This window comes from Solanum stenotomum, chromosome 9 (assembly GCF_019186545.1).
Source record: "Solanum stenotomum isolate F172 chromosome 9, ASM1918654v1, whole genome shotgun sequence".
NCBI lineage: Eukaryota > Viridiplantae > Streptophyta > Magnoliopsida > Solanales > Solanaceae > Solanum > Solanum stenotomum.
Window position 1 is genome coordinate 19,234,396 of NC_064290.1, and position 21,422 is coordinate 19,255,817.

The 21,422-nt window shown below is 36.3% G+C and overlaps 1 protein-coding gene across 1 annotated transcript in view; it reads left to right on the top strand.

Moving 5' to 3' along the window:
* The first annotated feature begins 677 nt into the window (after positions 1–677).
* The window catches only part of LOC125875969 (THO complex subunit 6), a 32,140-nt gene continuing 11,395 nt past the window's right edge, over positions 678–21,422 (top strand). Inside the window, exons 1-11 of the mRNA XM_049557051.1 lie at positions 678–929; positions 1,031–1,050; positions 1,136–1,240; positions 1,790–1,860; positions 7,372–7,417; positions 7,941–8,001; positions 8,855–8,908; positions 9,118–9,198; positions 9,401–9,440; positions 9,669–9,781; positions 13,585–13,695. Coding sequence (XP_049413008.1) covers positions 732–929; positions 1,031–1,050; positions 1,136–1,240; positions 1,790–1,860; positions 7,372–7,417; positions 7,941–8,001; positions 8,855–8,908; positions 9,118–9,198; positions 9,401–9,440; positions 9,669–9,781; positions 13,585–13,695 — 900 coding nt within the window. The 5' untranslated portion in view covers positions 678–731. The remainder of the gene's footprint in view (positions 930–1,030; positions 1,051–1,135; positions 1,241–1,789; positions 1,861–7,371; positions 7,418–7,940; positions 8,002–8,854; positions 8,909–9,117; positions 9,199–9,400; positions 9,441–9,668; positions 9,782–13,584; positions 13,696–21,422) is intronic.

The window sequence follows — 21,422 nt, forward strand, 5'->3', positions numbered from 1 at the left end:
CACGAACCATGGACCTGCAGGACGGACCGTGATTTCATCTACGGTCCGTGAATGGTGTCCGTGAGTGGCACCTGTAACACCAGAAATCTGAAATCTCTATTTTTGGATACGGGGTGTTACAGGAATCCCTTTAGTCCACATCATATTATAGTACCATTGTTCATGATCTCTCTGTCTGATCAAATCCCAAGCACTCTTCACTGTGAATAATCCTGATTTTGTGGCAATCCATCAAGGATGATTCCATATATCTTCAAAACTTACAACCTCTAAATTAGAGTAAATATACTCAACAATATTAGCAGGAAGATGTTAAACTAAAGAGATGTTCCAATTCCAATTCTCCATAGGGAAGTCAAGGTTGTCCATTCTTTCATCAATTTGAATGTTTTGTGGCAATGCTTGATAAAGAGGACCAAGGTTTAGTCCAATTAGCAAATCATAGGCTATTTTTACATATTTTTTTATAACTTAGGGGTATGGAAAGAAGAAAGAGAATTACAATGGAAGAAATGAAACTCTTACCAACAAAATGAAAATTTATATAGTCAACCAACTAAACTGTTGAGATTTTCCAATTTTATTTTTGTATTAAGAAACAATTATTTTTAATTACATGTCAAACGTGGCTAAAATTTGAATTTTGATCCAAAAGTGGCTAGTCCACCTAATATTCTTTTCAAGTTTTCTTCATAACCCTGATTCACTACACCCAAAATATTCCGGTAACAATGGCGACAGCCATGGACTGCAGAAACTGGGACGAAGACATATACAGAGATTCCATTATACTCGAGAGAGAATCTCAATGTCGAACGGTCTTCCGGACTGCATTCGCCCCGAACCCGGACCATAATTCCTATCCGGACCTCATCGTCGGCGCCATTAGCGATGGCTCCATTGCCGCTTACTCTATCTCTTCTTGCCTTGTAAGCTCAATATTACAGTCTATAAAGTAAGAAAGAGCGTTAATATAGGGATTGCTCTACAAACTAATTGCTATTATTTGATTCCTTTTTCTTATTGATAGGGATTGAACTCCGCGGGCAAGTGAGTTTCTGTTTTCTCAATGTTTTCGAAGTGTTCTGGTCAGGTTTGGTTTGAATTGATATTTTATTTGGTGACGTTGGTTTAGTTCATTGGTGCCAGTAGCTGAACCTAGTTGGCTGGTGCAAGGACATGATGGACCTGCTTATGATGTTAAATTTTATGGTAACCATGAAGATTCACTGTTATTGAGGTATATTTTCAGAATTTGCGTCTATCTGTACTGATAAAAGCTGTAGGTAAATTTGCACAGATTGGAGATAGTACAGCTTTTTTTTTTTTTTTTTTGTTTAGAATCAAAATTATGGGAAAATGTTACTTCAAGTATCCAAAATGCAGGTACAAAACTTTTAGCTTGACTAGAGCTCATATGATATATTGCTTGGACTCTTCAAAATGTCATCGGGTGTGTGTCGGATTCTCCAAAAGTAGTGTCTTTTTGAAGAATCTGACACGGGTGAGGCATCGAAAGTGAAGAGTCCGCGCAACTTAGCTCATATGTTAGGGCAAGTAGAGAAAAGTTGTAAAACTGTTTGATACTGAGGTTTTAGAGAATTGTAGTTAATGACTGAGCTGTGAAACTTCGTGAACTAATTTTCTTTTTAATCAAGTAAGCAAGAGAGGCAATTATCTTGTGGTACTTATTACATAAAAGTAAATAACTCCTATAAATTTCTCCGGTTAGTGTTATTTATTCTATCATATGTGCCAATTCTTTGTTAATATATGTAATTTCATGCAGTTGTGGTGATGATGGTCGGATTCGAGGATGGAAGTGGAAAGAAATGTTGGGGTCTAAGGAATCGGCACAAGGTACCATCTTTTTTGTGTGTGCAGTAATGAATCCTTGAGTAGTTTGAGATTGAGGCGTAGTTATATTGTTGTTGAATGACAGATTCTAACATCCTATTTTTGAACATTTTAAAATGTTGAGCTCCTTTGCTTGGTTTTGCTTCCAGTTCTAGCATCCAACTCTTTTGCTGTATTGAAACTCATGCAGCTGAGTGATTTCTTCGCCGGACAAACTTGTTATAATGTCCTCACATTATGAAAGGAAGTTCAGGAGGGGAAAGAACAGGGGATGCAATGCATATGTATTCGTGTCTTTCATCAGCTTAACAAATTAGAAGTTAAAAATGTCAATTCAGCAACTTAAGATTTTCAATCTGCCCCTCTTGTAGCAGTTCAGCTGACGTTTTTTTTTGACGAAGGTAACAACTTATATTAAATCACAAAAAGGGCTGTGAAGCCAGTATTTGCAGGAGTATTAGAAGGCAAAAACTACTATTCTAGGAAGATATCTTCTAGCAAAAAGGAAAACTATAGAGACTCTAGGACTTGAAGTAGAGTCTCAGTGTCTTCTATGTATTCTTGTTTACACCAAAAATGAAATAGCAAAATACAACTAAACTTTATCTTTTGGATTGGGTTGCTTTTGCATTCAAAACATCTCAAATTTCTTTCCTTCTAAATAGTCCTCCGTATGCATCCTAGGATTATGCTCCATCTTCTTTTCTGAACTTTGGTCCCCCCCTTTTCTGCTCCAGCTAGATAGCATTTCTAGTGAACTCCCTGGCATAGTTCAGCTCAAGCCTGTCATAACCCAAAAAAAATCCCAGAGTTGGGTGGTTACTCTGCAGTACAGGAACAAATGATTATTTGTCTCTGCAGTCCTTCCATATAAAAGACAGATAGAACATAGCTGTAGTTGCCTTCTTTGTTGCTTATCCTGTGTCAAAACCATACAAAACAGGGCACCTTATATGAAATCATAGTCTTCCATCTGTGCTTCCAAGGCCAAAAGTCGCTGATAGTGTTGCCATAATTCAGCTAGTGGTTTGCTGTTTTGACTGAGAATTCACCTGAGTTGTGATTTTTTCCACCATAATATGTCTCTGAGGAGGGTGGTTCCAGTAAATTGAGCAAGTGTGTCATAGAATTCTGCAAATCCACCAATCTCCTATAGCCAAAATTCCAGCCATGATTACTCCAGACTTCACTGATATTGGCTCTTTGCTACTGATTCAGGAACCTCCATGAAGAGAAATTTTAAGGAGCCGATTCAAGCCAGTTATTCTTCCAAAAGGATAGTTTTTCCCCATTTCTAACTTTGTTCTATAATTGAAAGATTGGAATAGGTTCCTAATAGTCCTTCAGATACTGACCCCATAAATTGTGCTCAGCACCTTTGTCTTCCATGATTCATATTCTCCGTACTTGCCTTCAATAGCATACTTCCATAAAGAATAATCTTTATTAGAGTATCTCCATAGACCATAACCACTTCATGAGTAGGCTTTGGTTCTGCTTTCTGAGTTTCTTTTTTGCCTAGGCTCCTTGTGTTTTAGCAGTCTTCCATTTGATAAGGTTGTAGCCCCTCTTCTCCTTGTTTCCCTGCCACAAGAAACTTCTTCTAAGTGCATCAATTCTCTTCTCAAATTTCAACCTTTGGGGGGATTAGAAATAATGACATCATGTATGTGGAAGGGCATCTAAAACACTATTCATTAGAGTGAATCTGCCACCCAGAGACAAATATTGGCTTTTCCATCTGGAAAGTTTCTTCTCACACTTATCTAGAACCCCATTCCATATGTCTTTAGACTTGCTCTTTGCTCCCAATGCCATTCCAAGGTAGACAGTAGGTAATGTTCCTATTTCACCTCCCAGGATCTCAAAACATTGGTGGAAGTTCTGAGGATAATTGATGGGATACATCAAGTTTTTTCTCTGAGCCATTTGTTTCTTTTTAACCGCTCCATTGCTATCAGAAAAAGGAAAGGAGACAGAGGTTCTCCTTGCCTCAGTCCTCTGTGAGATTGAAAGAAACCTTCAAGTGAGCCATTAATCAAGACTAAAAACTTGAATGCATTGATCCAGTTCACCCACTTACTTCCAAAACCCATTTTTCTTGAAGTTCTCAACAAGAATCTCCAATTCACATGGTCAAAAGCCTTTTTCTATGTCTAGTTTGCAAAGAATTATGCTTCCCCTTCCTAGAATCTGGAGTCTAGGCATTCATTTGCAATTAGGGCAATATCCCTAATTTGTCTTCGTTTGATGAGAACTCTTTGATGTGTGCCCACCAATTTATGCATCATCGCTGTTTTGAGCCATTCTGTTAGAAGCTTGAAAACAATCTCGGAGATACTGCCAATCAAAATGATAGGTCTATAGTCTCTGTGCTCCTTAACCCATCGGTGGCCCCCTAAAGTGGACACTAATTTTCACTTAGACACTCCAACTAGACTTTGTTCATTTTAGACACCTCATGTCATGTCCCGCTATGTCATTTCGACACTTTTTGCTGACATGACATAGTGAGTGATACACTCCTTACTAGAGCGTGGAGAGCTTATTTAACCTATTTTTATTTTATTTTTTCTTTTTCTTCCCCATTTTAGCCTCCATTTTCTAAAACTTAAACTCCTTCCATGGAGAAATAGATCTAATGGTGCTACAACACCAATAGATTTCAAGCTTAAACAACTTTTCTTATTTTGTTGCCATTCTTCCTCCTCGAAATTTTTTGAAAAAAATTGAAATATATATATATTTTCTTAAAAGTTCTAGGAAATTCTTTTAAAAGGGAACTGTTTGTTTAGATTTGAAGAATTTAATTTTATTTGAAGTTATAAGTAAGACGAATTAGTGTTTGCAAAGAGATTGTGCTTTTGTAAAATGTTTTTTTTTTCAAATAGTTATATTACTATGGAAGTATTTGGGAGAAAGACAATCTGGATTGGGGAGAGGTTGGGGTTCAGGGGGTGGGAGGTGGGAGGTGGTGGAGACGATGATTTGAGTGTGGGAGGATTAGGGGGTTGTGGACTGTGAAGAAGACAATCTGGTGGGGGAGGGCTTGAGGATCGGGTGTGGGGGGTGGTGGAGAAGACAACAAAGGATGGGTTGTGCAAGTGGTTCATTTTTTAAAGATTATTTGGATAAAAATTGCCACATGTCATTAAGTCATTGCATTCTTTTTATACTCAAAATTCATTATTTAAAAATTATTTTCAATATATATGCCACATGTCTTTATTTAATTCGTCATGTTGACACGTCATCGTCGGTGTGTTACACACACCTTACACATTTGACTGATTATAAAAAAAGTGTCAAAATGACACACCGAAACATGACATGAGGTGTCTAAAATGAACAAAGCCTAGTTGAGGTGTCTAAGTGAAAGTTAGTGCCAACTTTAGGTGGCCACCAATGGGTTAGGCCTTTCTTTTAGGAATCAAAGCAATGCTGGTGGCATTAAGGCTTTTTAAAAATATATTTTTTTTTTTATGACAAAGAAAACCCGCAGCCGCTACCCTTTGGGTGCGCACAGGGTAAAACCCCTGCTCCTATGCAATAGCTCGCAAACCACATAGGAGAGGTAGCCCACACTAGGCAAGCCCGGTGCGACGAGCTCAACCTAGAAGGCAAACCTCTTGCTTTCGCTGGCAAGGGGTTTCGAACTTTAGACCTCCAACATAGAAGTCCCAAACCCAAACCACTGGGCCACCCCGAAGGGTAAGGCTTTTTAAAAATAATTCTTGACTGTGAAGTTCTGGATGGACATAATGTGAATTGATGACCTCCCAGCAGTGTATTTGAAAACCCCTACTAAACCCATGTTGCTTCAATTTATTGGAACTACCTCTTCTGATTGCAGAACTTAGAAGTAAGATACTTCTCTCCCTTTGTCAATTCTTCATGTGGTATGTTCTTGTTAGGTAAAAGAGAAATTGAATAATAAAGACAAGGAGAGTAACATGAGGGTAGCAGTGAAATGGCCTGCAAAAGTTGTGTCAGACATAAGTGAAAAAACTGTTGGAGTGCCACATTGTTTGTGGGATGGGAACATGGACTAATCATATGGTCTTGGACAATCCTCCCCACTTGAGCTTAGCTTTTGGGGTTGAGTTGGCCCAAAGTCCATGTCTTTATCGTGATATGGGAGTTGGGCTCAAACCAATTCATTGTTCCATTCGGTGTTGCATCTCTTGTCTTATATTGTCCACGCTCCAAATCTACAGTCCTAGCATGCTGTGGATGTTGAGGCCCACATGGGTGGAATAAGGGAAATTTGGTCTCCTTGTATGGTCTTGGGCAATCCTTCACTCTTTTACCTTAGGCCTAAGTCAACCTCAAATTCTAGCTCTAGAGGAGAGGATTCCCCAAGACCATATAAGGAAGACCTAAGTTGCTCATACTCTTCACTTTTGGTGCCACACTCGTGTCGACACGACGTGGGTGTGGGATCCGTGTCTGATTTGGTCAACCAATTTTGGGTACTTTTATCAAACTCGATGGGGAAAGTGTGGACAATTTTGATGATTTTTGTAATCAATACAAAAGCTAAGGTGAAATTGAAGGAAATGGAATACCTTTTATATAGAAATTTCTATGTCACTGCCTTTCCTTGGATCTCCTTCCATGATTCTTCTCAAGTTCTCCACATAATATCTCATAGTTTAGGTTTTATAGCTCTATTTTTAGATATTCTAATTATTTTTAGGCGAATCCCCGCACCTGTATCCACACATGGATTCATATCCCTTGATCTTAAAAATTAGACCATGAAGGATCCGACCTTTAGATCCGCACCTGTATCGAACACCCACACTCGAGTCCGAGCAACTTAGAGGAAGACTAAATTTCCCTAATCTCAGTGGTGTGGACTCAACATACGCTCGCATGCCTAGGACTGGAGTTCTGGAGCATGGTCAATACAAGATAGGGGGGCCAACACCAGATGAAATAATGAATTAGGTTGGCCATGGATCTGATATTACGATAAAGAAATGAACCTTAGGCCTAACTCAACACCAAAAGCTAGCTCATGAGGGGAGGATTGCCCAAGACCAAATTTCCTAAGCCCACCAATGTACGACTCAACAAAAGCACAGAAAAATTGGATTCTAATATCGTGGCTCTATTGCATTATAGATCTACCAGTGCAAGAAATATTGTTAATCTTGGATGAAAGAGAAGTGAGGGAATGCACTTTCTGCCGCACCTAATGAACTGGCAAAATATTAGTCTTGAAATGTTCTTGCCTAATTCTGTAAGATGCCCCTTTCTTGTTTCCCACATTATATTTTGTTGTGTGCCCTCTTAGATACTAGTTTAGCAACCACAAACCAAATTACCTTTTGAACATCAACATACTTTTTCTGTTTGGGCAGAAAAATTCTGCAAGTCAAAGCATCAGCTGAATGCCGATAGGCTGTCTGGTTTTCACTGTGATGTTGATGCAACTTGAAATTATTTTGTTACTGCTTTTGGCTATGAGTTGAATTCTCTGCTTACTTTTCTTTTGTTACTATTCAGGAGGCGTATCAAAGCCGGTACTTGACTTGGTAAATCCTCAAAAGAAGTAAGTTACCAAGAAACATAAAATAATTTCAGATTTCTTCAAATATCCCATGTTGTAGGGGCTTCAAAGAAAGCTTGTAGTTTAGGGTGGAATTTTACTAACTTCTCACACAGTTTGCATTACTGTTATGCGTTGATATTGCATCCTTAGCAATTGACGTGCAACAAAAGATGTCCTGTTCAGGATTTAAACATTTTGTCTTTTCAGTTTCCTGCTTACTGATGGTTATTGAAATTTTCCTCTCAAACATAATGTTAGTAGCTTTTATTGTTTACCTGGAATCAGGGGGCTTGGGTGTTGGGGGAGGGGGACTCTGAACAAATATATTATGCAATTAAAGTTTTTGATTGCTTTTAATTTAAAAACTTCTTGGATTGGTGTGTAGATGAAATGTTGTCTTTGACCTTTGCCTTCTATATCTGAAAATTAGTGGTTACTGCTTATGATGGTTCTATTATTTCATCCTCCTCTACTTTACACTATTATAGCTTATTTGTGTTCCAACCATGTTCTCATATCTCAGAGGTCCGTGGGGGGCGCTTTCGCCAATTCCTGAAAATAATTGCGTGGCTGTTAATACTCAGGTATGTTATCCTCTCTATCTTTTTCTAAACCAGCCTAGCGGCTTCTTGATTGATGCTATAGGGTGAGAGGATAGAACTATAGGTAAGTCTGATTTCTGGTTATGCGTTAGCTGCTAGGAGGTAGATGTGAATCGTGACTTAGTTATCTTCTAATGTTAGATGCTTCTTAAATCTGAGAGGTAAAACCAGCTGTATCACTACAGATGCTCTTCGTTGTGAAGGAATGTCTTGGGTTCTTCACTAGATTATGATGTTCTTCTGAAACCTATCTGCTGTGCAGCAGTGAGGCAATAGTTTGTTTCATTTCATTTTTTACGAAGAAGAGAGCAGAGCATGGTAGTGGGGGAAGCTATCATTTCAAATCATACAATTTACTGAAGTGCTAAATATTGGATGAACTACAAAAGAACTTTATAGTAGTGGACAATTTGTACTATACTCTTATTCATCTGTTTCTTTGATGCTCTGTGTGTGTTTGGGGGGTGGGGGTGGGGAAGGGGGGGTTTACAATCTTCTTTAGTACATCATCAACCTACTCCATTTGGAGTTGAGAATTGTGCATTTGATATTATAATACCAAATTTGGAGAAGGCTTTTGCAACAACCCTATGAGGTGGTAGGGAGAGAAGAATTAAGTAGTCATTTAGGCATTCATGCTGAGTGGACTTTGGGGTCTGGATGCCATAGTTGGAGCTGTTAGTTCAAAGCATGTGACTTAGCTAACTTTGTTTATACTTATGCGTTTAGCATTTATATCTCATGGATTCTTCTCTTGCTTCTCTCAAGTCCAGTTTCCTACCTCCACGTTGTCCTGTCTACATATGTTTATTTCATTTTTTGTGTTCTATTGTAGACCGGATCCATATTTGCTGCTTCTGGTGATTCTTGTGCATATTGCTGGGATGTGGTATGTATTTGTGCATTGTGCATGGTTGATTATGATATTATAGTATTTCTTAATTACTTCTTTCTTTTTGTTTCCACTAATGACTAGTCCCTACCTAATTCATTACTTCTTCTTAAAAGGATTTTTTTTCTTTTTCCGAATAAAAGAAAAAAGAAATCTTCCAACTAAGACTTTTTTGGTGATAATGTGATTTAAATTATGGTGCTCAGGAGAAGAATGAAATAAAGATGGTTCTTAAAGGACATTCAGACTACTTGCATTGCATTGTTGCGCGAAATTCTCACAATCAGGTAAAAATTTCTGTTTGTCTCTCATGCATACACACTCTTTCTCTGTGGCTAGTCTTACCCATTTCCATTTTATGCACTTGTTAAGTACAACAGCACCCTTTTGTTTTTTAAATATAATATTTCTTGAAACTTCAATTGTACCTTGAATTTTGCCCAATTTTGCTTCTTTTTTTTTCTCTCTCACTCCCTCGGCAATTTTCAGGTTATAACTGGTTCAGAGGATGGGACAGCACGAATATGGGGTATATCTTTCATATTCCTTCTAATAATAGGAGCAGTGGTTATTCTTGCTCAAAAAAAAAGTAGGAGCTGTAGTTATAAAAAAAATTTGGAACACAAGGAATTTGCCTATTTTGCCTTCTATTGATTGCTTTGGGCTCTTCCTTACTTGGGAGTAACACATGATTTTCTCAATTTTGATCTATCTTTATGTGTTGATTATTGACTGCCATTTTATGAAATTGTCTTAGATTGCAGAACTGGTAAATGTATTCAAATAATTGATCCCCAGAAGGATAAGAAGTTGAAGGAGTTGTATCCATATGTCAGTTGCATAGCTCTTGATGCAAGCGAGAGTTGGCTGGTAAGAGTTCAGATGCCATTACCAAACTAACTTTATTGTCCATTTGCTACTGTACGAACTATAATAATTGTTGTTTGGTTAGAGCTGTCATACTGCAATTACTTTTGTTGCAGTGGTCAGTGGGGGTTTGACCATGTAAACAGAATATTTTTCACTTTACTTGGAAAAGTCACATCTCAAAATACCCCTTAGACTGGCACCCGCTTACACCACCTGTCGAGCAAACCAATCATCCATTCACTTACCCAATCATATAAGCACTGAGAGCAATTACATGCAAGTCTGGACACATTAATAAAAATCAATAAATGGAGAATAATAATCCAACGAAATCCATAGTCAATCTAGTAATTCAAAGATCACTCATACTAGTTCTCTAGCCCTAATCAAACAATATGACTATGGAACATTTAATACTTAATAGAATGACATGCGTTTAACTGTCGGACATGCAAACCCAAGTAAATAAATAAATGACGTTAAATAAGGTAAGTTGAAACAACGGCCTCCACGAACAATGAAGCGGCTCACCTCAACAATAGAATCCACTCAACAAACTCTTTAGCCACTAGCCTCATCCATAACAATAATATCTGCATGGACATGCAGATAAGGAGTGAGTTATACATAATATAACCTAGGAAGTTTTTGACTCGCCACACCCTTCGGGGTGGCCCAGTGGTTTGTGCTTGGGACTTCCATGTTGGAGGTCTCAAGTTCGAAACCCCTTGCTTGCGAAAGCAAGGGGTTTGCCTTCTGGGTCGAGCTCGTCGCACCGGGCTAGTGTGGGTTACCTCTTCTATGTGGTTTGCGAGCTATTGCATTCGAGCGGGGGTTTTACCCTGTGTGCACCCAAAGGGCAGCAGCTGCGGGTTTCCCTTGTCATTAAAAAAAAAAGTCTTTGACTCACCACTAATACCCCTGGAATAAGTGTTAGAAAATACAAACACACCACGAGCACAAAATATTATGCACACGAATCATATCATAATAGAATATCCAACAAGTTCCAAACAATTGTTTATCAATAAACTATGTTTCTCAAAACAATTCAGACTAAAGACTTGTCATGAATTATAGTTAAAACAATTAATTAACACCATGAGTCCCCAATAGCATACACAATGCTCAGGGAAGCATACACAATGCCCCAGTAAAATCAAGAAGCATACACTATGCCCCAACCTCATGGCACAGCCATATCACATCACAAAACAATTTATAAAGAGAGTTTTCGTGTACTTGAAAATAAAGTATACGTGGCTGGCCTCAAAGACCGCTGACTCTGCCTAGCACACTCTCGTCCCAACATATATACCGGGCAGACAACATTTTTGAATCGGATTTGAAAAGCAAGCACCAAAAGTGTGAAGTCTCACTTACCTTGGTAATGACACGTTCCCTACGTTGCAACACATAAAGCACCAACCAAACAACCTTCAAAGGTCTCAACTATGCAAAAACATTGATTAACTATATCAATTATGCTAGCGGGGGTTTTACCCTGTGCGCACCCAAAGGATAGCGGCTGCGGGTTTCCCTTGTCATCAAAAAAAAAATTATGCTAGTCGAGGTCAAGTCTCAATATCCCTAGCTTGCAAGCTTAAAGCTAACTTAAACTCTCACATCTTAAACCATGAAATTAAAGGGGGAAAATTATCAAAGTCCAACCTAATTATTCAATTATAATTTATATAAATTAATACCCATACTCCAAGAACATTAAGGGGTCGTTTGGATGTAGTAGAAAAAATAATTCATTCATTAGCTTTGGACTTTGTGTATTACTAATACCTTATTTGGTATTATGCTTCATATAACTAATACATGGGAAACCATGGTATTGGCAATGCAAGGGGGTTTAATGCATGCATTAGCATGAGTAACGACACAATTGCTCCTCAAAATCTTTTCCACATTTTTTCCACTATATTTGTGGGTATACTTGTAAACAATTTTTTTTTCTAGAAATATGCAATGCATGAAATAATCTCAGCATAGCTAATGCAAGCATAATTAATACACCATATATATCACTATTCTTATACACCCTACCAAACAACCCCCAAGTAAATACAGTATCTTTATAGCTAAAAGAATAGCATTCTAACAGTGGCTAAAAGAGACTGTTGAAAGTTGAAACCCTAACTAGATTTCTGGTGCAATTTTTGTACCCGGGCTCTCATTTGAGAATCCAAATTCCATTGCACTTTTTAAACTTAACAATATATAATTGCAGAATCAATCTCAATTAGCCACATTATCAAGCATTTTACTTCACTGCAACTCCACTGAAAAAGGTTGGGACTAGGTATTAAATTTTTACACTCAGTGAATAGTTATAAAAATACCTTCCATTGTCTTCTCATTGTTTCTACATGATTGGTTCATCGTTGAACCATAATTAATTGCACTTCTTAGACAAGAGCATCAAGCAACATATATATAATTAATGCTAACGAGAGCATCACGACAACAAGAAATTTCAATACCTGGCTATGCAATCTCTACTGCACCAGCTTCCTGTCCTGCCCGTGAACTCCTTAAAACTCTTCTATGAGGTTGCTTCTTCCCGTTTAAAAAAACTAAGAGATCAGTTACCCTACTTTTTACTCCCTCAATCGAAATGTGGCAGCAACAAGAATAAGAGAATGGGCTTGCCCACTCCTTTTAATTTAATAGCCCTAGTTAGAGTCAACTAAACAAGTAGAGTTGAAAACTTAGCCACTTATTTAGTCACTATCTTATATATAATAAAATTCTTTCCACTAGTTTAGTAATTGACCCAATAGCTATAAATAAAATTAATTCTCCACATCATATAAATAAACCGGGTTATTACTGACATACTGTAGTCTGTTTAGTTATAATAATCATGTCAATGATGACTGGTTTTGCTGAAGATGACAGTAAGATATGAATCTCCAACGCTTTACATACTAAAGTTATTTCTCTTTCCTTATAAAACAAAATAAGTTGGTATACATCTTTACTAGGCAAAGGAAAAAATAGTGAGGTGGGGTGGGGATGTGTGAACTACTTGCTGTCTTTACATAGAGCATAACCTGTATTTGGCCTTGTGAAACTAAGTTTATGTTGAGATAACATGGTCATGAGAACAGCTTCATGCATCAGACGTAGAGCCTCGAGCCAGGTACTGTGTTACTTGATTGCTAATGGACATCTGAGGTATTTGCCACTGTTGTGATGCCCCTAATCGCAAAGGACGAACAAGGGTCCATATGAGTACCTGCTATACAAATGGCTTGTGCTAATCAGATGACCCGTTAGACATAAGACAATAGATAGATGTTATACATAAGGTGTGCTGGCCAATTGGCCACACTAATATAGTCGGCAACTGAAACTATAATTACTCATGACAACTTTAAATGGTCTACGAAGCCTCTTAATGGAATCTATAACCATATAATGACAGATCACCGGGACAGGGCCCCCACATACCTAAACTGTGACTATAAGTATGACTTAATGGTATTCGATATCTCTTGGCTCCAGATAAGAAATGGACCTTACCAACTGCTTCGCTGAATATGCAACAGCCTACCCAAACTTCATGTTGATGCATGTTTTGCATCTGACCATGCAATCTGTGTTTCAAGTCATCTCCTGGTTTGTTTCAAGTTGTTTCTTTTTTTCATTTTCTTTTGCCTGGTTTATTGTTGCTTCACACCTTTGAGGTTTAAATCAGAGAAATGAATATGCTCATCGACTTTTCATGCGTAAAAGTAACTTTCCCACATCAAGTATATTAATTATGGCCACTCTGTTTGACTTCACAGGCTTGTGGAAGTGGCCGGTCTTTATCTGTTTGGAATCTTCCAGCTAGTGAATGTGTTTCAGGTATCACGACAAGTGCTGCTACCCAGGATGTCTCATTTGATGATAATCAAGTGAGTTCTTTGACTTACATCAAATTCCAAGTAGTTTTGATGTTTCCTGTGTCTGTTCAAAGAGAATTACAATTATCCTTTCTTTAAATCCCCCTTTTCCGATGGTTCCACTAATAAACTGTGTTGGTTGGCTGCAAGCAGTACTATAGGTCTTGTTAGATCAAATACAAAGTTGTCTGATCATTTCATCTAAAAGCTTAAGTGGTTAGAGAGAACATACTTTTATTTACTTAATTTGTATCTCCAACAGAAGCAGATCTAGGAGGAGGTGAGGGTGTTCACCCGAACCCCCTCAGCAAAAAATTATAGTGTATATATAATGTAATTTTAAAAATTGTGTATTTATATAGATTTTGAATCCCCTGAATACAAAAGTAGAGGTTGACTTAGTGGTTTAGGGGTTCAAAATTCACCTTGAGGTTCCAAGTTCAAATCCTAGGTACTACACTTTTATTTTTCAAACCCCCTTAGTGAAAATCTTGTCACTAATCTCCAAGACGTCTACTTAAGTGTGCACTTAATACTTTTTCATGAGCCAAAACGTGGATATTTTTTTAATAATTGCCGACTATGAAACACGAACCCTGGAGCTCTATTATGATATCATGATAAGAATATGAACCTTGAATCTAACTCTAACTCACACTTGGAAGCTAGCTCATAAGGTGGGGATTGCCCATGATCATAGAAGGAGATCAAATTCCCATCCCACAACTGATGTAGGACAAACTCAATACCCCTGCACACCCAAGTCTTCCCGTTGGAGCGTGAACAATATAATATTAGAGCCAAACATCGAGTAAATCACAAATTGGGATGAGCCTCATGAGCTAAAAGTTTATTTCCAATAACATGAATAATAGCTCTAATACCATGTTAAAGTTGTGTGACCATCTCATCTAAAAGTTTGAGTTGTTAGAAAGATCGTATTATTATTTACTTTATTTATATCTCCAACAAAGCTATTCATTATTTGATCTCCCCTATCTTCTTGTATAACATCTAAGAGTAGATAGCTGTAGCTAAATAGATTTCATTCTTAGTATTTGAACAAATCTAGTAATCACCGAGACTAATTAAAAGTGTGGGGCAAAATTCTCTCAGACACTTTTTTCGAGGTTGTCAATTTTAGTCCTTTTTGCAATTTTCACTCTCCAGGGGAGAAATTCTTCTCCGTCTGCTCTGGTCGGAGTTTTCAATAGATATGGGGGAAGATAGGATTTTTATAATGCAGGGTTTAAATCCTATGACATTATTAGGATTTAGGAGATATTTAGATTCAGAAGTATGGTTCGACTGGATTGAGCGCAACAGATAATTAATGAGACAAGTCACTATTAGCATTAATGTCGTGGTTGGTGTTCGTCTTCAATGTAGCTACAAAAGAAAAGAGGAAGACAATAAAGAGATAGAACATGAAGGACCACTTTTCAGAGTTCTTTTGTACTCTGAAATATAATGAAGCTGGTAGATACATAAGCTTCACAACCATTCAAGGGGGAAGGAAATCTATCATTATTACATCAGAGGGTCCTCTTAAAGAGGGTTGGGCAAATATTGCCCAAATATTTACTAATTTTATCAATGATACAAACCGAGTGAAGAACCCTATTCCTAGCAGAAATAGACAAATAGAAACGTCCTACAAGGAGGCTTTCAGAAACAATAGATGCATGACGGAGGAGACGAAAACAGCACACATAACAACAAGGACATAATCAGATCTGTTGAGTCGATGCCTAGTTGGAAAATTCCAGTTGCCGCCAAAAGAGACGCCAACTCTGAGTGATGTGAGGAAATGGGCATGTAACTCATGGAAGTCAACTTTTGGAGTTAATGTCTTCAACATGAATGACTCTCAGTATCTCTTTGAATTCCCCACAAGGAAAGCCGCAGAACATACTTGGCCAAAGAAAAAGCTGAATCTCCAATGGTGGAATCCTACCGTTGGATGTTGGCCAGAGGAGATCAACAGGGATTTGGTCTGGGTCAGATTGCTGGGTTTACCATCGAATTTCTGGTTACAAAAGATATTTGAAGAGATAGGTAACTGTTGTGGTGGATTCATTGAAATAGAGGAGGAGACAACTTTGAGAAATCATCTTCACTAGGCTCGAATAAAAGTGAAGGGGGAAGGGGGATGGAAATGAGCTTCCTAAAAAGGTTGAAGTGGAAACTGAAGGTCTCATCTATACAATTCCGGTGTGGGTGGAAGCTCCGGTCAGTGTGAAATCAGAAGGAAGAAGAAGTGGGGGGAGCCTTTGAATTATCCACAGGATAATAGTACAATGCCAACTTTTTTTGATAGAGATATGAAGGCTGACACCTGGGTGAAGTTGACAGGGCATGTGGGCACATTAGTCGATGGGGGAAAGTTTAGGTCAAAGGCACATGGGTGCCAAGTAACAGAGAGGGACCTTTTAGAGATAAACTTGGACCTTTTACTCAGCCGCAAAACTTGGGCTCAATTTTAAGCCCAACAAAAGCAGACCCAAATAATTCAGACATTTCCCAATTTCTCCGAGAGTGAAGCCCAAACTATAGACCCAGTCACAATTGAAATCCAAGCAACCACACTTAGAGAAAGAAGAACAATATTGCACATTCAGTCATCTACAATAACTCAAGCCGGGAAGAAGTGAGTGATGTACGAGGGTGAGGAAGAACACACAAAGATTCAAGAAGATCAATTCAACATTTGTATGACTAATACAACAGTGCCAGGAAATAAATCAACTGAAATCGTGCATTTAAAGGAAAGCTTAAAGTAGACAAAGAGGAATCTAAGGCCTTGCAACTGAAGGAACCGGATGAAGCAGCAACTGGATCGAAGAAGATGTAATTCCTTTGAACCGAAGGCTGTTCAAGACACCAAAACTTCAGAATGGATTCAACAACACTCATCAAACTAAGCACAAAATTGGGTGTAGATCTTAAAGGGTGTGATGAGAAGGCCAAAGAATTATTTATGAAGATAGACAATAACAATCGGATGAACAAGGGGGAGCAAGCCATTGTAAAAAAGAAGGGGGTGAATGAAATGAAAGGGTCAGAACTTGATGCCAAATTCTATAGTTATGGCTCAAGAAGTAGGGGGAATACCTGGCAATAAAAGTTAAATGCAATTGGAAAGAGTGCCTTGGAATGTTAGGGGGCTATATATTGGCAGAAAGAGAAGGCTAATTAGAAACCGTCTACATACATAGAAAGCTGATGCAGTGTCTCCAGGAAACAAAGCTCATGGGGGATACCACAAAGATATTGAAGGAAGTTAGGGGGGACAATTGGGTTAGCCATGCCCAATTGGAAGCTAGTGGGACTAGGAGCGACATTGTTATAATATGGGACAAAAGGAATGGGAGATTAATTATAATGTGAACTACTTTACTAGGGTTCTAGTTAAAGAAGTGTTATTGACACATGAGAATTTGAATCAGAGAGATGCGGGGAACAGGAGGAGACAATCAACCATCTTTTTATACATTGTATGTGGACAAACCAGTTGCGGAAGATACTCATTTATCTGAGGAGGACTAAATGGGTGAGGTCAGGGAACATAAAGGGATTGCTAAACTGCTGGAACACGGATGTCAATGCAGCCAAAAAGGAAGGAATATGGAAGATTGTCCATGCATGCATTTCGTGGACAATGTGGAAAGAAGGGAATAGGAGATGTTTTGAAGACAAGTAGAGCAACTTGCAAGAGTTCAGAATGATATGCTTAGCTCTAATTTATTTTTGGTGTAAACAAAAATAAATAGCTCAAACAGATTATATTTTTGACGTTTTAGACTATTCATAGGAACGACATATAGATGTTCAAGCTGTAAGTTGTACTTTTGAAGGGGCACTACATACTTTGATGTAGTATATCTGTGGACATATAGATTAATTGTTGCCATTCTAAAAAAATAGATTTCATTCTTACAAGAAGTGGCACCTCCATATGTAAAGACTGCAATGCTTATAATGGGAAACCATGACCACAACTAGTTTTGACTGTAAAGCGAAAGAGTGAGGAACAGAGAAAAGTTTTGTGGAATTGATAAATCAATGGTGCACACAAAATTATACAAACCAAATTACATTTAAGAACATAGTACAGAAGGAGGGAGCGAGATCGGGAGCATGAACTTAAAAGCATAAACAAATACTTATGGGCGTGTTTGCTATGAAGAAAAATGTTTCCAATGAAAAATATTTTTGTGGAAAATAAGTGGTTTTCTGACTTATTTTTTAGTGTATGGTAAGTAAGCAAAAAATATTGTCCCAAGAGCATTTATATGTAATCTAGGAAAATATTATGGGGTGGGGTGGGGTAGTTGGGGTCAGGGTGGCAGGGGTAGGGTGGTCAAGTGGTGCAAGTTAGGGGTATTAGGGTATGGACTGTGGAGAGCAGAGTATGAACTTGGAATGCCACGTATGGAACTTGTTTCCCTTACTCCCATTGGGGAAGTCATTTTCCTTGTTTCAAAAAACCTTTTATTCCTAAAAAAAGAATTTTCGAACATTTTGACCCCAAACAGACGATTGGAATAACACTTTTCCATATCAAACACAACAATAGTGGAAAGTAATGACAATTGCATTAGAAAATTAACATGTGAAGTTAGGTATGTCTCACAACCTAAGACCTTAACTACAAGGATTGTGGAAAGACATTGAAATAGGGAACTTAACATTTTTTTCAAGAATGGTAAGAAGAGCTTAGTTGTTCGGGTGTGGGCGTTTGATATTGGTGCAGACCTAGAGGTCAAATCTTTCATGATTTAGATTTTAAGATTTAGGGGTATAAATCCTGATACAGATGTAGGGTTCGACTAAAAATAATTCAATTTTTTAAAAAATAGATTTATAAAAATATGCCTTAATTATAGTGGACTATTTGGAAGGAAAGGAATGCACGAAATTTTGAGAGCAAGTTTGGGTTTATTATATTATTAAGTACAAATGCATTTCTTATTGTTTTTTCCTATTGCAAATGATATAGAGGTCATGATAGACTTCTTGAGTTCATTCGTGATGTTTACCTGTGACTATATTTAAAGCACTTTGTGCTTACTGAGCTTTTAATACAAATATCTTTTAATGATAAAGAACATATGCCTTAATTATGATATTACCTTAAACTTTTGTTTTGATTTTGGAAATCATTGTATCTTTCTTGGATTTCTCTATCGATTTGGTCAAAGTACCAAAAATCAATTGACCATATTCCTTATTAATGGTATCTTGAATATTTTTTCTACACTAAGATCTAATTCTTTTCCTTTTATTTGTTCAAAATCTAGAAATTCAATATTCATATTAACGATAAATCAGGAATACTTAGAATATTGGCAACAAACTATAATAGATATTACATTATTAAGTAATTTAATAAAAGAAAATATAGAAACATTCCAACAAACTCACGACATACAATACATAGAATATATATTGGAAAATATAAAAGAAATCATAAGATTAATACCTTTAGAAAAAATGTATTATGAACGAATTAACTTATAAAATAGGGACCCTCCCCGCCCCCCCCCCAAAAAAAAAAAAAAATTGGTATCAGAGCTAAGTGTGATTAAAATTACATATGGATAATAAAGAAAATCATAAGTACGAATTAATTAGAATAGTAATAATAAAACGACAAGAATTAAAACATAAACAAGAAAGGCTTCAATACAATATATATGCAGGAGTACATCAAAAATCTTTACTAGCTCAAAGAAAGCTAATATTTAAACTACAACTAGAAATACAAAAAATAGAATATAAATTGAAACACAATTTAAAATGAATAAGGAAGAATTTGCTATAGAAGAAAAAACCTACGAAAATCCAGAAGGATTAAAAATAAAAATAATATTTTCAAACTTAGGAAGAAGGTATAAAAAAATAGGCGAAAATTTATATTTAATGATAGAAAAAGAGACAGTAAGATTAGAAGATAGTTTAACTGCAATGGTACGAATAACTAGAGAAAATGAAGAAATAGATAGGAAAAAAGAAATAGATACGATAAAACAACAAGCAAAATTAGAAATACAGCAGATTGAAGAAGTGAAAAATGATAAAATAATAGCCTTAGAAAAAGAATTAACTATGCTTAAAGAATTATATGCGGCCAAACAAAAAGAAAAAGAAATAGAAACAGAATTAAAAATAGAGATAGAAAAATTTAAGGAAAAATTAAATCCAGATATAAGAGTTGATAATATTGATATAGATGAAAATTGCTCAGAACAAGGCTCAAATATAAGTGAAACATATACGGAAATATTAGAAAAAATAGGAGAAACCGAAATAATTAATAACACAATAGAAATAAATATGGAAGAAATAAAAAATAAAGCAAGTACAAGCACATCAGAAGTAAAAAATCCAAAAACACTAAGTCCTAATTATTACACAGTTAGTTATGAAGAATCTGACAGATATGATAATTTATGGAATAAAAGATTAAACAAAAAATGGACACCATCTACAACATCCCAAAATAATAGTTTTTTAGATTTAGATTGTGTAACAGATATAAACAAAACAATACAACTATGGATAGGATACATATCGAAACAACTAATAGATAACAAGATTGAAATGACAGAAGTACCAGGATATATAGAAAGAACACTTATAGGACAGTAAAATTATGGTTACAAAATTTAGCAGAAGAAAGTATAAAAACATTAAGAAATAATAAGAAAATAGATGGAGAAATTGCGACTACACCAATTGAGATATTAAATAAATATGAAATAGCTATAAGAAATGAATTCAATAGTACAACTACAGAAGTAGAGGAACAAAATAAAGAGAAACAGTTAAATAGGAATTTAATGTTAAAGTTAGCTATATGTAATGTGTTACATAGACGAATATACATGTGCATTTAGAGATTATTATTATAAAGGAACATATAATATAGAAGAGGCAAAAGAAATAAGAAAATTATATTTTACAAAATTACCAGAACTATTTAGTTCTAAAATAATAAAAGACTGGAACGAAGCAGGTTTACAAGATACACTTGGAGCAAGAATAAGATATTTACAAAAATGGTATTCAGAAATGTGAGAAATATAGAGAAGAGATAAAAATGGAAAAAACAATAATTAAAAACCTAGCATGTTGCAAAGATAAGATAGCACCTCAATTTGGATGTAATGATAATTATTATAAAAAGAAATACAGAAAACCAGGGAAATATAAAAAATATAAATCTCAATATAAGTATAAAAGACCAAGAAGAAGATATTATATAAAAAATACTAAAGCAAAAAGACCTTTTAGACCAAAGAAAAAGATAACATAATGTACATGTTATAATTGCGGAAAACTAGGACATATCGCTAAAGATTGTAAATTACCTAGGAATCCAAAGAAAAAACAAATATCTGAAATAATAATTAATGAAGAAACATATACACAAATAGATTATATAGATTATGAACCAGAAAGTGATGATAGTATATATGAATTTGAACTTGATGAACTTGCAACCGAACTATCTGAAAATGAAAAAGAAGAAAATAAAGATGACTGAAAAAGACGTACAAATAATAAATAAAGAAGAATATATAAATGAAGAATCTACAGAACAAAAAGTAATATTTGACATCAATATATTTGAACAAATAAAAGGAAAAGAACTAGATCTCAGTGTAGAAAAAATATTCAAGATACCATTAATAAGGATATATTTAAAAAACAAAAAGAGGAATATTATGTAG